Source organism: Anabas testudineus, chromosome 11 (genome assembly GCF_900324465.2).
Source record: "Anabas testudineus chromosome 11, fAnaTes1.2, whole genome shotgun sequence".
Taxonomy (NCBI): domain Eukaryota; kingdom Metazoa; phylum Chordata; class Actinopteri; order Anabantiformes; family Anabantidae; genus Anabas; species Anabas testudineus.
Window position 1 is genome coordinate 22,239,002 of NC_046620.1, and position 20,976 is coordinate 22,259,977.

Below are 20,976 nucleotides of genomic sequence, written 5' to 3' on the forward strand. Positions count from 1 at the left end.
AACATGTCACAGAAGCTAAGAACTGTCCTGTATCATCCTGATTTGTGGGAATTCCCACAGCAGAAGTAACACCCGTGAAATCTTTCATTAACCGACAATGAAATGCACAATGGCTGACGATGTACTGTTGACCTTGGCAACAGCTGACAAAGCAGACAGCTGAACACTCACTGTGAACATATTCACTGCTCTTTGAATAGGCTTTGAGATAACTGTGTTTGTGTACAACCTTATCTAGAGCTCTGAATGCTGTCCTGAACCTCGCTCCAGGTCTGTTGTGACTGAGGATTCACTTGCTCTTATTGAAAGTATTGTGACTGGATGTGGTTAGATAGAACGACACAAACGTTGAGAGGCTCCACTTCTGAGGACAACTTTACCAATTTTCTACTTTGAGGAGTACATGTACAGTTGCAAGAAAGAGTATGTGAACTATTTTCAGTTTCCTGGTTTTCTGCATTGACTGGTCATGAAATGTGATGTTGCCTTTACTGAACACACCCATGAAAGTAAAAACCTGAAATTAAAAAACTCCTTTGGCAGCAAGTGAACTCTTCCTGTAGCTGTAGCTGTGGATCCGACCTGCACAACATCCAGGAGGAACTTTGGACCGTTGTTACTGAACTGCTGCAGTTCAGACATAGTTTTAGGACGTCGGATGAGAACGTCTCTCTTTGTGTCATTCCACAACAACTCTGTTGGGTTGAGGTCTGGATTCTGACTGGGCCCCTCCAAATTGTGGATTTGGAGTCTCTAAAGTCATTGTGTAGATTTACTTTGATTACTGCAGAGGCAGCAAAGCAGCAGCAAATCATGATGTTCCCTCCACCATACTTCATTTTTGGGTGGTGATGTACCTCCATGTTGGTGATTGGCTGATTGTTTGCAGGCGATGCCAACCCAGAGTGGATTTAGTGGACAAGTGGACTCTTCTCAATACTTCTATCTGACTTGAAGCCCTAAAGTAACAAGAGTTCACTTAACTCAATAAATTAAGTTGATTTTAAAAAAGCATGTCAGCATGCACAGTTTGAGAGTTAAAGCTCTTCAAATCATGTTCTTTTTTCAGGTTAAAGAAAACAGTCATGGTGGAAACCTGCTGTGTGTCTTTCATACGTGTCACGTGATGGTTGTGTATTTACACAATAAGAGCAGTTTAACATGAGGGTTTTGTACTGACTGGTTTAATAAGGAGCACAGAGAGACAATCTGCAAAAGTATTATTATTCTTTTTTTGTTAGGGGTATAATTTATTCTGTAGAGGGGGGGGTCACCTAGTTACTGATGAATGACATGTTGTACTAATAAATGTTAACACTTGAGTCAGGCTCTGTCTGTGCCTTTGCTGTGATTATGGCCAATCAGTGTGTATCGGTGCTGTCCTCTGTGCTGTTTGGATTATTTCACAGCTACAGGAACGGGTATGTATACAGTCGACCATGTGAAGTAGAGGCCGCCCTGTCTTGTCTCTCATGCTGGAGGGTGTTGGAACGTTTCACCTACTGTTGTCGTCAGTTACATAGGATCACTGACAGCAGCGTGAGTTCACCTGCAGGCTGTAAACTGTGATGAGGACTCGCACACGCGCCACTTTCAATGAACAGTTGAAGTACTTCCATGTTTACTTTACTATGTTTTTAATATTAACACAAAAAACCCAAACACACCACATTTCTGAAATGAGTTGACAGTAAATATTTTATTATTATATTATTTGACATTTCTGCAAAAACCTCATCCATGATGCACACGCACTAAACTTGTACTTGTTTAGTCTCATGTCATCAGCAGCATCAAGTGCAACAGTGTTTTTATCAGCAACTCAGTCGGATTGATGCTGAGTTTTAACCTGTTTCTTAGTGAAGTACTTGTGTTTTTGTACTTGAAATACATTTTAGAGCATGTTCTCGGTACTTCAACTTGAGTGAAGAAGGCAGCACTTCTACTTGTAGCAGAGTACTTTGTGTACTTGTACCACTTCACTCTTGGAGAGAAAGGGAACATGTTTATTTTCCATGACCTTAGTCTTTAAAGGGTCACACATCAGAAGGCTGGAGAGCTCTGAATGCTTTTATATGAGAACTAGAGTACACGCTACTTTGTGGACTGTGGAGCTGGTGGAGTTGACACAGGGTCAGTGGAAATGGCTGCAGCTTCATTTACACATTGCTGTTGTGTACTGAGCAGCTGTGTTTGTTGCAATGCTTCAGGAAGGTCACGCTGTTACTGTTACTACATCAGAGTGATTTCACACTGCTGCTCCACTTTCTGTATTTTAGAGTCTGAGCGTTTCATGGGATGAATCTCCTGCAGGCTTTGATGCAGGCCATTTTATTGCTCTCCAAGTTGTGCTGCCTCCTCCAGCTGCTTCGTGTTTGTCCTTGAGGCAGACCTGTCGGTAAACATTCAAAGAACTCCACGTTCCACACATTCAACAGTGTTCTGTGTTGTGCACCCCCCACCCACTGTCACGTCTTGTTCCACAGTAAGACAGACGTCACACATGCTCTGTTGTGTTGTGTTATGTGCTTTCCTGCTGCACACGCGCAGACAGAGGTGCAGCTAGATGTGTTTGTGCATGTCTGCAAAGAGTTCCTGAAGACTTCTTTAACACCTTGACACGAGGAAAGTACTGCATCAGTGATTTAATGTCAACATCTTTAATGCACACTGTAGCCAACCTGGAAATCCTGGAAGCATCCTTGACACAGTATACCTCTCTGACATGGCCTTAATCTGTACATTTTACTATACTGCTAATACATGCAGGGTGATTAACAAAAATGAAACTGTTAAAGGAACATTGTGATCTTTTGAAACTTCCTGTCTTACGCAAAATCAGATGAGGATCCGTGTGTGTGTGTGTGTGTTTGTATGACTGTCATTGTGAGAACCAGCATGAATTTTTAATAATCGGAGGGAGAAAATTTTTACAAAGTGAGGACATTTTTAGCTGGACCTCACATTGAGAATGGTGTTTAAAGAGGGGTTAAGACTAGGATTTAGGGTTAGAGTTAGAATAAGGTTTTGGTTAGAGTTAGTGTAAGGCAGTACATGAGATAAATCAATAACTGAAACAGCGTAGATTAGCATGGCCTATGCAACAGTAGTTATGTCGATGAGTGTCCTCACACTGAATGCTATACAAAATGTAGCTGATTTTACCCAGTGGTCACAGTATAATTAACAGCACACAGTCATATGATATACCGCAGCACAGAAAGACTTCATTTTCATTCACAACCTTTCCAGGAAAAACATACACATATGTCGTTGTTTGACCATGAGCCAATGTTTGGGGGAGACAAATAGAAAAAGGAGAGAAGACACAGACAAGGATGATTATAGATCGACTAACACTGTTCACATGATGCTTATCATGGGGTTCTAATGCGAGGATTCAGAGTCCTAGACACAGATGGATTAAAGTGAGTCCTGCTTGTGATTTTAAATTTAGTGTTAAACTGTTTCCTAAGTGAACCTTTTACTTTTACAAACATGATCAACCAAAAGTAGTGGCTACTTTGGTCTTCACAGTTTAGATTACGTATGTGAAAGGTAATTGATTTGCTTAAATTTTCTTTTTCTTTTTAAACTAATTAACTTTGACAAGCAATTAAAACAACTACAGAGACACTAAAAGACCACAAACAGTTGAAAATGACCAACAATAGACACACTAAGATCACAAATCTGTTAAAACGGTGTTTATTCAGATATTCGGACATGATAAAGTAAGTTATTTACAGTCAAACCACAAACGAAGAAAAGACAATAACAGTAAGAGAGAAAAACAATGTTGGTCAGCAACAGAGTAGATAACTAGATTTGTTCAAATGCTACCAGAATATGACCTAAAACATTTCTGTTGAGGACACTATGTATTTCCATCCATTCTCACCTTCATCAACAGGCGGAGGAAACTCTGAGCCCTGGCTTTAAGCTATAGCTGCTCCATGCTGCCACCTGGTGGCTGCTACAGGATGCTCACCCCTTCCAGCTATTTATGGAAAGTCTGAATCCTACATTTCCCACAATGTACCCACTAGCATCAGAACTTTGTTCAAATGAAACCGCCTCGGTTTGTAGCTCATCATTTTTGTCTCTTTGGCGTCATTTTGTATTCATTTCTGGTGGTTACGTCTCTTTAGGATGATCTTCCAACTATCTGTGCTTTTTAGTCAAGTTCTATTTGTGGTCATGTTGTCTCTTTGCGATCAATTCAATTCAGTTTTATTTGTATAGCGCCAATTCACAACAGAAGTTATCTCAAGGCACTTTACACGGCAAAGTTTAAGACCTTACAGAGAATAATTAGATCATTAGGGGTATTTTTTGATTGCTGTCTTGTTGTGATACTTTGTCAACTCGTTGTAGTCATTTGTGTCTACGTATGATTGTTTTTACTCATTTTAACTGAGCTTTGTAACTTTTATATGTTTTTCAGTTGGATGATAAGAAAGTTAATAAAGTCACACTTGGAAGCAAATTGTTTCAACCTTTATTAAACATAGCTTGCAAGAGATAAATATTACAAAGTTATTTCCTCCAAAATTAGCTTATTTTTTCAATCAATGCATAATTGTCAATCAACTGGCAGTATTCAAACAGCATTATTTTCTTTTACTTTTTTTTGAAGACTTAAATATCAAGTATGTGCAAAAGGTCAGGATTAATGTAAGGAAAGGAAAAAGGACTTTGATTAGTCTCTGGTCAATTTCACCACGTGTTTCGGCTTCCCCCAGATGACTTTTCCCAACTTTGTCAACATTATGCAAAAAGAAAAGCTTTTACAGGTACGTCGATAAAACTGATTCAGCCATTGAATGTTTCCCTGCATCAGCAACATCTAACAGAAGATAAAGTAGAGGAACATACGTGTGGTTTGCTGGTGTTGGCAGGAAAAGTGATCACTGATTCAGGGTCAGGCAGCAGCTGTATTCAGGAAAAGGACAGGCCGGGGTTCCACACACTGATGTACATGCCTGGAGTACCGAGTACCAATCTTCTCAATAGAATTGACTGTTTTTGTTTCCTTCAGAAAAAAGCTTCTCATTGGTGAGGACAGTTTTTGTGTAGGTTTACTACCGATATACGACAATCACCAAAACTATATAAAGACAGATGTAGTTCGTGAAAGATGACTTGTACAACAGCAATGTGTCTCCACAATCACTGTCCCTGTTAGCCCTGTTCTACTGAAGACAGTGTCCTAATGAGACCATTGGACTGGTGAGCACTAACATAGACTGGATTTAACCGTTGGCTCAAATGTTCCCCGTGCTTTTATCTAGAGCACGTTCAGGAAATGATTCTGTGAGCAACAGTCAAGTTTCAAAGCTCTGTTCAGGCGTACGGCGACTGCGGACCACGTCTGTCTGAACCAATGAGCACTTTCCTGCAAACTAACTAGTCCAAAACCAAAGCTGCTTCAACAAGCAGAGGAGGGAGGAGAAAAAAAAAGAAGAATCCCCAACATTTTGCACATTTGTTACACAATAATACACAGTGATCACAAAACGAAATGACAAGCTTCACAATATTCATGGCTTTTTGTTTGCTTTTCTACACAATATACAACCATTTAATTTCTTTTTTCAGTACAAGGGAGGAAAAAAAATGTTTATGTACAATAAGTCATTATTACTTCAAACCTAGCAAATATTGTGTCATTTATTCATAGTCAATACATTTGTTTACTTTTTTTTTTTTAAACTGCAATAGAAATAAAATAGAACTCAATTGAAACGTCAGAAAACAAAGACTTTTAATTGAAAGATTGACGTTAGAAAAAAAATCTGCAGTCCAAATTCAAAGGTGTGTGGATGCATCTGTAAAAGAGAGACAGGAGCTTTTTACTTCTTCGACTTCAGCACAGCGGCAAAAGGAGATGCATGGCAGAAACATTGTAAAGTAAAAAATTGATGTTAAAAGTTCATGAAAATATATCTCTGCGTCCAATTCCAAAGCTTCCATAATAGACGAAAAAGATGACCTCCGAGTGTAAACCTCAGTTTACGTCTAAATCAAACCCTAGGTAGTTTATTCACGAGCCAAAAATCACACTTTACGGCTGTTCATCAACAGGTTACTGCGACAAGGTGACGGGCAGGTCTGGATTCCTCAAACATACTTTGCACGCAACATAACATGATGAACTGAAAGGCTTCCACAAGACAGTGTGGCTGGATAAACTCAACTGACCAATCACAGTTCACATGTGTAGTGTGAGAGTGAACAGTAGCTGCAAGATGTGACAGTTCAGTAGGTTAAAATGAACTGTGGGCTAATGTCTAACAAAAATAAAGGCCTCTCTTGCAGTGGTTGATAGTGTTCATGCACCCACCATCAGGAGAGCACTGAGCAACAATGGTGTTAATAGCAGAGCTGCAAAGACTGAAGCCACTACCCTTCAAAAACAAACAATGAGAAGCATTCCAGCATAAAAACATTATCTCATCTGTGAAACATAGTGGTGGCAGGATCATGAGCTGGTGCTGCTTTGCTGCCTCTGGACCAGTACAGCTCACCATAATTGACAGAACAATGAGTTGCATAAGCAACATTTTACAGGAAAATATGAATGTATCCGTCATTGAACTGAAGCTCAAAATGCAGGACAACAACCCTAAACACACAAGTCATTCTATCAATGGGTTAAAGCAGAATAAATTTAGTTTTTTGGAACAGAGAAAGAAGGGGTTTAAGAAACTAGCGATACAACTGAGTACTGTTTGCTGATACTTGATTCTTAAAAACATTGTATTTATATTTTTTTGACGATTTACATGCAACAAACTATGGTAGACAGTGGTTCATTTTGTGTTCTGTTTAAACCCCAATGTCTAGAGCAGGCGTGCCCAACCACAGCAGTGTTGTAATCTATTTTCAGCCAATCAACTCTTCCATTCCAACAAAGCAATAAAAACAACTCTTTATGCTACATCTTTCCTAAAATTAGATAAAAGAAGTCTTCATATATTGCCTTGCTTAAGGTATCGCAATATACCATAATATAGTGAATCCTAACTTTGTATATTGTTGCCAGCGCACAGCCCCAAGTCAAAGTGTTATGTGTATATCTGATCTGATGACCTTTAGATGAAAATATCTAGAAATTATCTGACATGGCATGAACCTTTAGTCAGTGTCCTCGTAAAACAGTCTTTGCATGGAGTTCTCTGCAAGCTGAAACTTTCACCTCTTTGTCAGGCTAAAATGTGTCAGAGAGTCAGCTCAAAACCACGTCAGCTGCCTAGTCCTCAATTCTATTGAACCGCTTTGTTCACCAATAATACCACAAACTGAGCCTGAGCCTGGGCCCGGCTCTCCAGAGAGAACCACCAAGGATTTGTTAGCATACAGGCTTCAGCCAAAATGTGGGAATGGCAGGCACTAACAAGAACTGCACACTTAGGTCCAGTCTCCATACATTGCTTGCCCCTGCCACTAAGCTTAACCAACCGTTTTGCATACTCACGTGTAGCGGTAGGCAAGTGCCGGTTTTCTTTGGGATTGAGGGAAGGGGTGAAGTGGTGGGGCTGCGTAGTGCTACAAGAAGTAACCCAGAATGTCGTAGATTAGATATCATCACAAAGATGACGACAACTGAGGGACGAGAAACCCCTAAAAGATTTACTTTGTCGCTTTGCATGTAAAAATGATGTTGACCACTGTCTTAGTTAATTGTTTTTTCAATGTATTAAATACATTTTTAATTCAATTGCCAGCACCACAGCTGAAGATGGAATTGTGAGTCACACACGGGTCTTGAGCAGTTGCCCTGTTTCATGAAGGAACTGTTTCAACACATTGTAGAGTATTGCTGTTTGAATAGGGGTAGATGTAAAACAATATGAAATGGGATTGGCCCTTAGACTTGAGTGGAACACTTCCCTTTTCTTATGGCTGTGTGATGGTCACTCAGGTGGAAGTCAAGGTATTTTTTTTTTCTGCTATGCTTAGAAATCAATAACAAATCTGACTTTTGACACCATGTTTCCCACTACTGCAACAATATATCAGCCATGTTCTGCTGGCGACTTGAAGCACAGCCATATTTACAGGTGAACAATGGCTCCTGGTTGATTTACGAGAACAAACCTGTGATGAGCCACTTGAACATCATGTGAATACAGTGATAGAAATTTGCTTGAATGATTTCTGACCAGTGTGTTTCTTCCTTCAAGAGTCACAACTTACACACTGATGGGAAAAAACCCGCACCCACCCTACATGAAATATTTACACAGCAGATTGAACAGTTCAATAAATGTGCAAATCAAAATAAATGTCATGTTCGGTTGTTTTAGAACCAGAGATAAGTCTCCACTGCTGTGGCCGCCCCACAAGACTAGCACATATCTGAGAAGAAAAACCCACAGTGACTGTCAACCAAGAGTCTGTTATCTGGAGAAGATGGTGCTGTTCTGTGTTGATGGTGTGCCACTGATTCTAAAATAGGTTTGGGCAACAACTGATTCATTTTTGAGCTCAGCACTCCGCATGTTGCTTTACGATTCAACCCTGTACTGTGAAGAAAGGAGCACAGTGACGTGTTGTGGAAATGGATGAAAAAGTGTAGTTGCTCTTCACAAACAGTGGACATCAGCTGCTGAACCAAACCAGAAGGTAGAAATGTGGACGTTCCCTTTGCATTAGGGACATTGTGCCTAATTTCTGTAGCAACAGTCAGAGTGCTGATGCCACTAAACAACAACACATGCATCTACAGTCATCTAATGTGCACGAAAGTGTACAGAACAGATTTCAGCTTCTCCACTGAAGAGACACTACTCTGTGTCTAGTGTCTGAGGCCTGACCCAGGTTGGGTCAGTGTCTCAGTTCTGGAGATGCATTTCTGTGGGATGAGGTCCAAAGAGCTTTAGTTCAGACTTTAGAAATGTCAGTTGGAATTGCTTGAAGTCAAGTGAATGCTGATTTTTAGTTAGTTCATCACACACTGAATCAGTGAGACTGTGTACTGATGCCAGCAGCAGCTCATGTATAGGCTGTAGCTCTAATCCCAGCACGCTGGGCACTGGGGATGTGGGAAGGCTTGAAGTGCAACGTTTACAGAAATCAACACTTGTAAAGTAACTTAGGATTATACCATTCATCGGCCATTCAAACACACCTTGATAACATGACCCCTGACTCTGACCAGCCGTCAGCTGGGATCCAGACCTCAACCAAACTCACTTGTAACATTCTTTTCCTCCTTTTTAAAAAAATGTTTTTCCAATTGGAAATATGCAAAGTGCTCCTCTGGAGTGAGGCAACTTGTGTGCAGAGCACGCACACAATGATTGATCCATGTCTCTCCCATAAAAGATATAATCCACATCCTTTTTCCCTCTGAAGCTAGGTATCTATACATAATCCATACAGATATTTCAATAGTTTCTGTTTTTAGCTATGTTGACTATTATCGTCTCCGGGGCTAACACCTCTCAGGTACGCCACCATTTCAGTAGGAGACGCCGCAAAAGAAGAAAAAAACTAATACACCATAATGAAGAAAGTGGGGTGTGGGAGATCAATCAGAATACAACCTAAAAAACCCAAATAGAAGAAGAAGGACCCCAGACAGAACCCAGATTTGTAGGTTTCTAGGTACAGAATCTGTGGTTTGGACATACAAAATGTGATTAGAGTACTTTTCATTTTCTCAAAGAACACATGATGCCAAGAGGAGTTCTTGGGTCAAAGGGTTCAGTCTGTGCATACTGGATAACCAAAGGTACTGAGGGGGCATGGCATGGAGGGGTCAGTGGCAGGTAGTGATATGGGATGGAAGCAGAAGGGAAAATCAACCTGCTGATCTCTGAGCATAGACCATCACCCCCTGTGAATACTGGGTGCATTTATAGATGACATCCTTCGCCTGTCAGTTCCCTCCTCGCTTGAGTCTGTGTGGACTGCCGGTTTTCTTGGGGTTACTGTGGGGATGTTGTAGCGTCTGTCAGTCCTGATTAGTACAATTACAGTAAGTCCTGTGTACATCCATTGGGTAACTGCTCAAATCTGTGCTGGAAGGGGCTGACATCTGAAATGAGGAATCTGATGATCTGATGAGCTTTGGATGGAAAATGGTGGGAGCCGACTACCAAAGGAAAAGCTTTTCCCAACTCTGAACACATAAGATTCTCTTTTGTACACGTGCACCTATTGTGAGTCGTTTCCACTTGAACTCCAGGTCAGTGGGAGAACAGCTCTTGATACAGGCCCTTTTCATGTAAGGACACAAGTGTGGGTGCTCTGCTCTCCAATTCCATGTCCCCCCTTCATGTTCTCCAGTTTTACAATGAGCTCTTCATCCTCTTTGTAAGAGCAGGTGGAGAAGTTACTTATTGTCTATTTTTCTTCCTATCAGTATTTTCCACCTTGTTACTTCAAGTTAGCAAGCTAACACTTTTTACAAAGCTTTTAAGTTGTTAACTTTATGTTGCATAGCAACCAGAATGCACCCTGTTGATCTTCTGTTACTAGCAATAGTCACATCTAAGCTTTATAATTGAATGAAGAAAAAAATCCTATATGATCGTGGCCTAAAGTGACCCTACAATGATTCACTGTCACTCCCCAAACTAAGGGAGTGACAGCAGAGCAACAAAAAACACTTTCAAAAGAAAAAAGCATAATGAGTAATAGTAACTGAAGCAAAAACGGCAGTTGCAGGTATAATAATAGTGCTACCAACAGCGATAATAATGGGAATTATAATTGTTAAACAACGTTGACGAAGAAGAGTTTTACTATAATAAGAACATTTGAAATGCACTGACAGTTTAGTGTCTTTGTCCGACTTGGTGGGTTTTCATGGGTAGGCACATGGACAGGCACTGCATGCGATGCAGGGTGGGTTGGGGTGGGGATGTTCCTTGATCTGGGAGTGCTTTTGAATGGGGGCATAAAAGGGGGCAAGATGGGGATGGCATCAAAGGAGTGGGAGGGCTGGTCGGGGCTCATTTCTGTCCGGTGATGGACTGCGATATGGATCGAGGTGGGATCATGTCCAACAGGTACTCTCTCTGACGGTCTGCTAAGCTGGAACTCTTATGGGCTCCAACTGCCGCTGGGTTCAGATAGGCAACATTTAACCCTGTGGGGATGAAACAGACAAAGAGGAAGTTATAAAGTCGATCAATGTTGTCATTACTTACCTGCAATGTAAAAAAAAGGAAAACAAGAAAAATAACTGAATGAAAAGCTGTATTCATCAGGGTTACAAGTTCTGTCCTCGAGAACTGTCACCCACCGAAGCCACTGGCAGCCTGTTTGAGCCATCCTGTATATTAATAGTCCCCAAACTCAATACAACAAAATTCACTTCAGTATTAAGTATATTGTATTAAACACAAGATCTAATGAATGAACCCAAGAAATAGTCTCTAGAAATTGAACAAAAACAGCTGCTTCTAACAGTGGAGCTAATTTTAACCACTTTTTCTACCAATCCATCATTTATTAGTTCATTTTATTTAGATTAAGAATCTACAACTGCAAAAAGGAACTAATAACCAAAACTGTCAGATAAATGTAGTGGAATAGTGGAGCAGAAGTAGCATAAAATACTACTGCAGTACTGTACAAACATTGTACAAAACTTGAGCAAATGTACCTAGTTATAACCTCTAACTGGGATCAACTGAAATAAAGTTGTTTCAGATTGTTCTGAATTGTTTTATTACTCACAAACACTGCTGATCCTGATGTATGTCATTTTACTGTACTTATGAGTGAAAAATGATTTGGCTGCAAGTAATGAGTAACTCAGTTCAGACAGAGAGGCCAACTCTAACAAACATGTCCTTTCTTCTTCTTCTCATCATCAAAGTGTAGAAAACCTTCAGGGGGCAGATGCTTATGGTTAGGTGGTGCTGACCGGTTAAAATGAGAAATGTCTCCAGTGGTGAGTTCAAACTTTCAAATATTATGGCATTATGGCAACTCAATGATTAACTTTATGACAGAACCTGTCTATGTCAGATATGCTAAAGATCATTTGTGAGGCAAAAAGCTCCTCTGCCAAACAATCTGAATGATCAGAGTGTCTCTGTGGTTCAGTTAATGAGCTTGAGATGTGTCTGTCACACAAACATGCAGCAGATACAGTAACACAGCAGGTACCTGCAATGTTGTAGATCTGGCGATGGCTGTCATGTTGCAGTCTGCTGCTGCTACTGCTGCTGCCTCCTCCACTGCCACAGTGCTTGGCACTAGTCATTCCCATGAGGCTGCTGGCCACTGACAGCTGGGAGGCCTGGGCGAAGTTGGACAGAACACCTCTTGCCGAGTTGGAGAGACCTCGCTGCAGGGAGGCTTGAGGCTGAGGAGCCTGAGGACAGTACAGTCATGAAATTAACATTCAATTCAACAGGAAAAGAATCAATACATGCCCTGTGTTGTGGCAGTTTTTTTCATCACTGCAAACTACCAGAAGAAGTGAAGACATGTATGGTGGATGATCAGGTGTCATGGTGCACTGTACCTGGCGGAGGGCATGATGTCGGATCATGGTGTCAGTCTTGGAGGCGTTGGGGCCAGTAGGGGCTGAGCTGGGAGAAAGGGCCGCCTGCTGTTGCAGCCTCTGTTCAATTTCCTGACATGGAGACACACAAAACATCTGAAATCTACTCTTACATACATAAAGGTACGTGTGTACAGAATATGATAAAACAAACTACACCAAACAATAAACATATGATCTTGCTAGCAAAATCATGAAATTATTTATACTGTAAGCTGTGAAAATAAGCAGGTACAGAGCGACAGTGGTGCTGACCTGCTCCTGCTGCAGGGCCTTCACAAAGGCGTTCTTCAGCCTGTTGGTGTGCTCTGCCTTCAGAGCCTTCTTCTGATTGGACGTCATGCACTGCTCACAGAGGATTCGGCCACTCTTCTCTTGCTTCCAGTGAGGGGTGAAGTCGGTCCTGCACTGAGCACAGAAGAAGGGCTCTGTGCGGGCCAGCGTCCCTCTGAGTTTACCTGCAGAGAAGACTGAGGTTAAATAAACTTCAAATAAACTCCAACTTTGCAGTGCATAATCTCTACAAAGATGCAGACACCTAGCGGCTTGAACTCGCTGTTAAGATTAGATTTAACTAGAATGATACAACAGGTGATGCACATGCTCCTCCTCTGTGTCAGCTGCTTACCCTGACTGTCAAGCACGCTCTGCACCACCTCCTCTAGGCCGACCATGTAGATGAACTCGCTGTTGGCGGCGGAGGGCAGGAAATGGAGAAGTGGTGCAGGGGGTTTGGGAGGAGGGATTTCTAGCAGGGTTTTCTCCAGCTGCTTCCTCAGGGCCAGCTTGGCAGCAGCCTGGCTGCTGGCTTGGTCAGCCATGGAACCCACACCTCCGCCGGTTGAGCTGGACATGGTGGACGGGCTGATGGCTGAAGCCCCACCCAAGCCGCCCGCTACTCCTCCGGCCACCGCTGCTGCCGCCTGCATGTGGGCCAGGTTCATGTACATGGCACTGGAGCCTGAACGCTGGGAAGCTGCCACCTGCTGACTGGCCTGCAGGGACACACACATTATGTACAGCTCAGAGAAACGCTTCTAGCTCTATCACTACATTACTGACATTACATGCTGAACGAAGTGCACACTCGGGGCAGCAAGCAGGGCTAGGCGTGAATCCATACCTGCTGGTAGCTGTGGGCATTGCTCATGCTGCTGGAGCTGGAGCGAGACATCCCAGGCTTGGAGGAGACTCTCTGACCTTGCAGCTGGGAAGGGTTAGGGGCTATTACTCGCTGGGACATGAGCATGGGTGGCAGGTTGGCATTAGCTGCTGACCTTATAACTGTGTGAGCCTAGAGAAAGGACATAACAAACAGGAGTTTTATCAAACATTGCGCAATCAAACCATGCTGCACTACAGAGTTACACAATTATAATCAAGCTAATTCAACTGAATAAAGTAATGTTTGTGTATGTGGTATAAAAACTAATAAGCAGTAGGTTGACCTTTACAACTTTTAAACTGGGATATTTGATGTTGATATTAAAGAGATCTTTGTTATCAGCCAAAGATCGTTTATGGAGAAGAAGAAACACTTGTCCTAACAGCTAGTGGTTCTTTTTGAGTCAACCCACTGAAATGATGAGGCATCTCAGTATCTTAGCAGATTGAAAATTGATTTGTTAACCTTGTTATCTTGATTAACAGTGCACAGCGTCATGCTGAAATAAAGGCAACGTGCAGGCATGTAGCAGAGTCTTCCAGTTCTACAGCACAAATTCATGAGTACATCTACAGAGTCATGTTCTACTCACCACTCTGCAGAGTTCACTATTTATAACACAAGTCATGTTTTCAGACCCTCAGTAACTCCACTTGTTTCTTCTTAATTGTATTCCTGATCCAGGTTACACTACACACAAACAAAAGCCAGCCCCTTCTGATGTTTTAAAATTAACAGTCCCATAAGAAAGGACAAGAAAAGGAAAGAAAATGTGAAAAGACCTAATGTAGGTTTCCTTTTTATTCATGGTATAGTTCAGGGAAAAAACACAAAGTGAAGATCTGATAAATTAGTGCTGTGGAAACGGGCTTTGCACTGAAACAGGTAAACATGGAGGAAGTGTTGAGCAAACAACAGCAAAGTGTGTAAATTAATAGTGTAGTTTAGAAAAACAACAACAAAAAAACATTTTAGTATTAGTACAACTAATTTTCAGTTTGATCAGAGGGTAGGGCCTCACACTGTTGAAAAACCTGTTGAAGTTCCACTGCCAGGCTGGTCACTGAGTCTGGCTGTCAACAGGCTTCAACATCACTTCTCCACTTTGAGAGAAGTTCTTCAGCATATTTATATAATAAAAATGCAAAAAAAAAAAAAAAAAAAAAAAGAAGAAAATTGAAAACTAAACATTCGCAGACAAGAAGTGAGTGTATAGAGATATATTTGGACTGAATCAGCTGATTAAATGTTGTTGACTTGTCACTGCCATGTTGAATGCATCTACTTACTGTACCGTTACTGTACCTATGATGTCCACTTCACTAAACCAATCCTGCATCAAACATATATATAACAGATGTATAATACACTCCTTTCTTATGTATGAGGCACTTTTGTCAAAAAATTTAGAGGGACCATGTTTAGTTGACATCCACATACAAGCAGACAAGCTCCCTTCATGTACACTCATCCAGCTTACGCAGTCTCTGACCAGCAGGGGGCAACAGTGGCTTGGTAACAAGGCAGGCAAAAAAAAAAAACAAAAAACACACAGACACACAGACACACACACACACACACACACACACAGCCATCTATAAACACTGCTGAATATTTAATACCATCTCAACATGTAATGGAGGAGCAGGCCTACGTCATGAAGAACAAAGGCTTCCAGAGGAGGCTGTCTCGTTAACAGGACTTTCTGCTAACCCATCCATTCTCTACACTAAACCCAGTCTCCACCAACAAAGAAGACATCCGTCTCCACACACTCACACACAGGGGGAAGGGAAATCTTAATAAAAACACTTGGATGATGAGAACTCAAGAGAACACGAAGCTTGAGATTCTCACTCTGACAAATGCTTCGTATTGTAAGGATTCCTCGAGGTGGAATTGCAGGGCTGTAATGACGACTACTTCCAGATTCCCAACAGGACAGTCAAATATAGGTTCAATATGTCAGACACCTCACGTAACAGAGTCCTCAAACAAAACCTAGCTAAAATAGGCACTTTTGGTGCTGGTAAAGAAGTCAAGTCCTTCAGTGTTTTAGAACTGAATGTGAATGGAAATAGTTGGGAGACAACAATAATGGTAATAACGGTCTCAGTGAGCTGAAGAGGCCTGACTTTTAGTCCCTAATGTGACTAATGTGGATCAAGTTCCAAAAAACACTGGATCTGACATTTTCCCCAATGCACTATGACAGCATCTTACATCCTCTTAAGCCTCCTGCCTGATTTGTTTTGTCTGGAGTTATTTTCTCAAATTTGATGAAGACACACTGTGCTTTATATTAACAAAAAACCCTAACAAAAAAAAAACAACAACTCATAACTGGAACAAACTGGAGATAACTATATAGTTCAGTTCTGTGATACTTCAACCTCAGCACTCATTTGGAGGTTTATCATCAAATGAATGCATTGGAAGTCAACTCAAAAACACACAAACCTGTGCGGTGCGGAGGTTCTGGGGTTCTGGGTTGTGCAGACCGGGCCTCACAGGCAGCTTCCCTAGGCCAGGAGAACTGTGGATAGGAGGAGGCTGCACAGAGGATGCAGCGTTCTGGACCACGGGGACCTATGCACAGTGAGCGACACAATATTAACAATAACACAAACATGCCCCGTTTTGTTGAGGTTTTACTTCAATCAATCAATCTGAAACTACTTGCTAAAATGAAAAGACAGTGAATCCTGTTGGCAAATCAGACCTGGACAAAAGGTAATGGCTATAATGAAAAGCACCAACAGGACTTGAACCAAGGACAATGGCACAAACCAAAACATATATAGATATTCTTGCTGTTTAAGTGTAGGCGTAGATAATGGCAGTGTCCTCAGTATTATGTTTCACACACTTCCTGCAGTTTGAATATTCTTGGAAAAGGTTAGACACAAGGGGATAGACTAGAGTCTAATAAGTCTTAGCCAAAACCAGAAGTTCTTCCGTGTTAATCTTGTCTCTGCATAACATAAAATGGCAACAATGACTAACATGTTTGTTGTTTGATATTTACTTTTTACTATTACTATTTTTGCGGTGATGCAAAGCTGTTGCTGAATTTGTTTGATACTGCCACATCGTTTATACATGGGATGGCATGTCCTGTACATGCAACATTAATATCGCTCCAAATCAGTGTAGGTTACCCAAGGACGTCATGTTGCTTAAGTTACTGAGTAGTGAAACCAAGTATATCATCCTCATATCCTCATCCATCCTACCCTGTATTATGCCTGATAAACAGCTGTGCAGCTCAAGCTATATGTATACATAAGAATTTATTTGGTTATTAGATCCTGTATCATTATTCTAAATCTAAAAGGAACCAGTATCTGCAGCTCTCAGTTAAATCGTGGTGCAGAAAACACCATTCCTGTGAAATGTAGCAGTAAAAGTATAAATTAGCAAAAATTAGAATAGTTTAGTGGAGTACATTCATCACATTTTACAAGCTGGTCTGGCAAAGTAATGGGGGGTAATGGTTGTGGGTCTGTGTTGGTGGATATCAGTGAGGCACCAGCAGCAGCACTAACCTTCTGCACCACATTCTCCTTCTGCATCTGACTCTGTCTGAGCTTCTTGAGCAGCACCAGACGAGCCTCCTCCAGACGCAGCTCCTCTCTCAGAGCTTTGATCATCTGCTGCCTCTCCTCTCCCGTTTTCCCCTGGTACACAGACACACACAGACACACACAGACACACACAGACACACACAGACACACACAGACACACACAGACACACACAGACACACACACACACACACACACACACACACACACAGTGACACATGGTATCCAGATGGCAAATTTTAGGTAACTTATTACACACCTTCGAGCTGAACAGCCTGCCTTAATAAACAATAAATATGTTAAATGGATGTTAAAGGGGCTAACAGCAGCCATGTAATGTGTCTCAGAGTACAATACATGGTCTGTGTTTCTTTATGCTGTGTAGAGATGGGGTGACTGCTGTTAATGGTACCTTGAACATATCCAGGTTGGCCTGGTGCAGCCGCTCCTCAGGGCGAGGTGTTGTCCTAGGACTGGAAGCCTCGTTGTCCGACAGAATGATGACATCTGGAGACGGAGTTCGTCTGTTGTGCTCCGTGTCACTACAGGGAGACAAGAAAATCCTGTCAACTTATATAACATCCGGAGTATGCGTTTATCATCACGCACTCCACTTTCTCTACAGCTAATCCGGGCACGAAGCATTGAGTTTGTTCAGATTTCCTCAGTTTGATGATAAGTTCGAAGCACTGTGGTGGGGTAGGATGTGAGTGTAGAACTGCTTCATATGTATCCAATGGAGTACAAGATTTCTCAAGGAAGAGTTTGGATTTAATGTAACAAACGTAACATTTCAGAGACAGGAAAGTGAAGCCAGATTACCCTCATTATCATTTTTTAATGATTGATTACTGTATATCCAATGAGGCCAGCTGTGCTGGGAAGTGTTACCTTACCTTGTTTTTTGTAAAAAACAAACAAACAAACAAACAAGAAATAAAACTCAAAAGCATGTCTCTGTTTTAAAAGAAAGGGGGCAGATTTACAACTGTGGTGTAGTGTTCAGTGTGTGTTTTGTTTGTGTTCTGCTGCCCTTTTCCACAGAAACAAAAAGTAAATAAATAATTTAAAAAAAAATGAACAAATCATGAAGTATTTTGCACCAACCATTCATGGTAATTGCAATTGTGAAGTGGGCAGGATATGTTCACATGTGGACATCTTCAAGTTAACTGTGATTTATAATGGGGAAAATTCAGTGCAAGTGAGTGATCAAAACCCCAGATGTAGTAGCCAGACTATGGACTCTACTGGAGGCCTGGAACATTCTTCCAAAAGACAAGTTTTTCTCCCAGAAAACTCCCATAGATGTTCAACTGGGCTGAGATGTGGTGACTGCAAAGGTAACAACTTTTCCTCAGTGACCCCCTTGCCCTGTGGATGTGGATATTGTCCATTTATTATTCTACGCCATCAGGATATAAATGTTTCATCACAGCATAAAGGGGAAAATTTAGAACAACTTTGTGTTGATTTGCTGTGACCCCCAGACCATTCCAGCAAAATACCTCCACAGCACGAAAGACCCACAATTCAGTTTTGCTTAACTTTGTCACTCGTCTCTATATTTAGCTGTTTTAGTGTTCAGGTAGCTAAAGATGCAAATAAACACTGGCGGAGAAGAACTGTCACTGCTAATCAACACCTGTGAGTTACTACTAAATTAAACTATGGGCTGTTGCTTGGTTAATTTACTCTACTTTATATCTGTGTCTGTAATGTTTACAATAAGCCCTGATTTTAGCGAGAAATTTTGTGTCTTGATTATATAAGTAAAGAGAGCAGGTGGACAGTGTGGCTTTGCTGTGCAGAGATCATCAGAGTGGTGGTTATTCTTTTATATTATTTCCTACTTTGACAAGCTAAACTGTCAGCAGGGAAAAGGAACTACTAGCTTGGACACTGCAAACTGTTTTGGATGGGGATTCACCTAATTAATGTGACATGGTTTGGTATATCAATGTCCCAGTGGTACTTACACCTAGTTTTGGTCAAAGAAATTAAACTTTCCAATGATACACATCTGCACATTAATCTAATGACACCAATTACCTTGGATACCATGTTATCCCAGTGTTAGCTAGTTAGTCCTAAAGGTAACTGTTAACCATTATTAGACAGAACTTCTGGATGGGCAGCTAAAAGATTCTTTTCTGTACAGACAAATGAAGCTCTACTTTTTTCATTATCATTCTTACCATCTCCTTCCTGCGCTCATATCCACTGGCTCGTCCAGAATGTTCTCCTTCCCGTTCTTACTGGGTCCAACGTGGCTGACATGACCTCCCAGCCTCAGACTTCCATTAAGCTTCTCCTCAAAAGCAGCGCCCATTAGGCTCTGGTGATGAAGGGTGCTGGCTCCGGGGCCCTTCCCTTCTCCCAGGGGCCCTGCAACCTCCAGTGCTGCTAGATCGGCTAGGTCCTTGCGTTTAAGTAGCGCCAGCATCTTGAGGCGCTCCATGGCCTCATGGCCCTCCATTTTGAGGCGCTTGGCCAGCGCCTCCTCTCGCTCGCTGGGTGACTCCAGGCCTCGCTTGAGCAGGTTGAGCCTCAGCGCCTCCTCAGACATCCGCTCCATCCTGGAAGGCACAGGAGAGGACACAAGGGTTAGCAGAGCTACGTCAACCAAAAGCCGGTTGGATTTAAGTCAAAAATCCAAATACACTTCTATGCATGTAGCAAAGGCAATAGGATTCTTCATCACGACTGCTCTTTAAATGGACACACACCAAAACCCCATAACCTTTCAAATGCATAACGTAACACACACTTATTATAGTAATACTTTTCATGTCAACAACTCAGTGTGGTTCCACAGCTCCTGGCACTTCTTCAGGAACTAAAGTCCAGGAACCATCCCTGGATAAAACTCTCTTCAAGTAATTGTGATTTGCATTTCGACAGCAGGGCCATAAAATAACCAAATAAGCCTGCTGTCACCGTTAGCTGCTTTTGACCTAGGTTTTTAATTATGTTATAGGTGTGAAAAATGCTGCACATTATTCAGTGCTGCTTTGACCTTCAGAATCAAGAGTTATAACCTGACAAAGGACTACAACCTACAACCCACACTAAAATTAGACCTGCAACCGTGCAACTAGATTCGGACCCTGGTTCCTCTGGTGGAAATGCAGGAGGAAGAAACGGGTTTGTCAGTTTCCTGAGCCACAGGAAAGGTTTCTGTAGTGGAAAAGGGCCTTAACAGGCTTTAGGTTTTAGATGTTAATGCTCCAATTATACTACTAGACAATATACTGCAACTACATTACTACTTTTGATTTCTGATATTTAGTTAGTGAACAAGTAATAACTATTTCATCAATCAGTACTATTATTACTCTTATTTCAAATTCCACACATGCAATAAGGCATCCAAGGGGAACATTGCATATCCACCACCACCTGAGTCTAACAAATGTTTATAACTAAACAATACAGCATGAGAATCAGTGCAGTGATACATAAGGATGCAAGAGGGATAAATAAATCAGAGATTCTGAGCAGCTGATGGTAAGCTCATTCAGATGGAAGTGGGTTATACACAGCAGGCTAAGAATAGCCTGGATCTCTGTACTTGATGGTGACACATACATTTGAGAAATGTCTGTGTGTGTGTGTGTGTGTGTGTGTGTGTGTGTGTGTGTGTGTGTGTGTGTGTGTGTGTGTCCATGTGATTCATACCAACAAGACTTTT

At 41.5% G+C, this 20,976-nt stretch overlaps 2 protein-coding genes across 3 annotated transcripts in view; one reads left to right on the top strand and one right to left on the bottom strand.

Annotated features, from left to right (window-relative positions):
• LOC113154008 (gonadotropin-releasing hormone II receptor-like) overlaps positions 1-20,976 on the top strand; it is a 57,814-nt gene that overhangs the window by 5,628 nt on the left and 31,210 nt on the right. The gene's annotated exons all lie outside the window — the stretch shown is intronic.
• gatad2b (GATA zinc finger domain containing 2B) overlaps positions 5,713-20,976 on the bottom strand; it is a 35,569-nt gene continuing 20,305 nt past the window's right edge. The window contains exons 1-10 of one of the 2 annotated variants that reach the window (XM_026347959.1): positions 19,481-19,860; positions 17,695-17,824; positions 17,246-17,377; positions 16,158-16,286; positions 13,656-13,826; positions 13,161-13,527; positions 12,788-12,990; positions 12,494-12,604; positions 12,133-12,340; positions 5,713-11,104 (exon numbers count right to left, since the gene is read on the bottom strand). In XM_026347959.1, coding sequence (XP_026203744.1) covers positions 10,968-11,104; positions 12,133-12,340; positions 12,494-12,604; positions 12,788-12,990; positions 13,161-13,527; positions 13,656-13,826; positions 16,158-16,286; positions 17,246-17,377; positions 17,695-17,824; positions 19,481-19,860 — 1,968 coding nt within the window. In that variant the 3' untranslated portion in view covers positions 5,713-10,967. Of the gene's footprint in view, positions 11,105-12,132; positions 12,341-12,493; positions 12,605-12,787; positions 12,991-13,160; positions 13,528-13,655; positions 13,827-16,157; positions 16,287-17,245; positions 17,378-17,694; positions 17,825-19,480; positions 19,862-20,976 lie in introns of those variants that run through there. The other variant, XM_026347958.1, reaches the window with a different exon arrangement.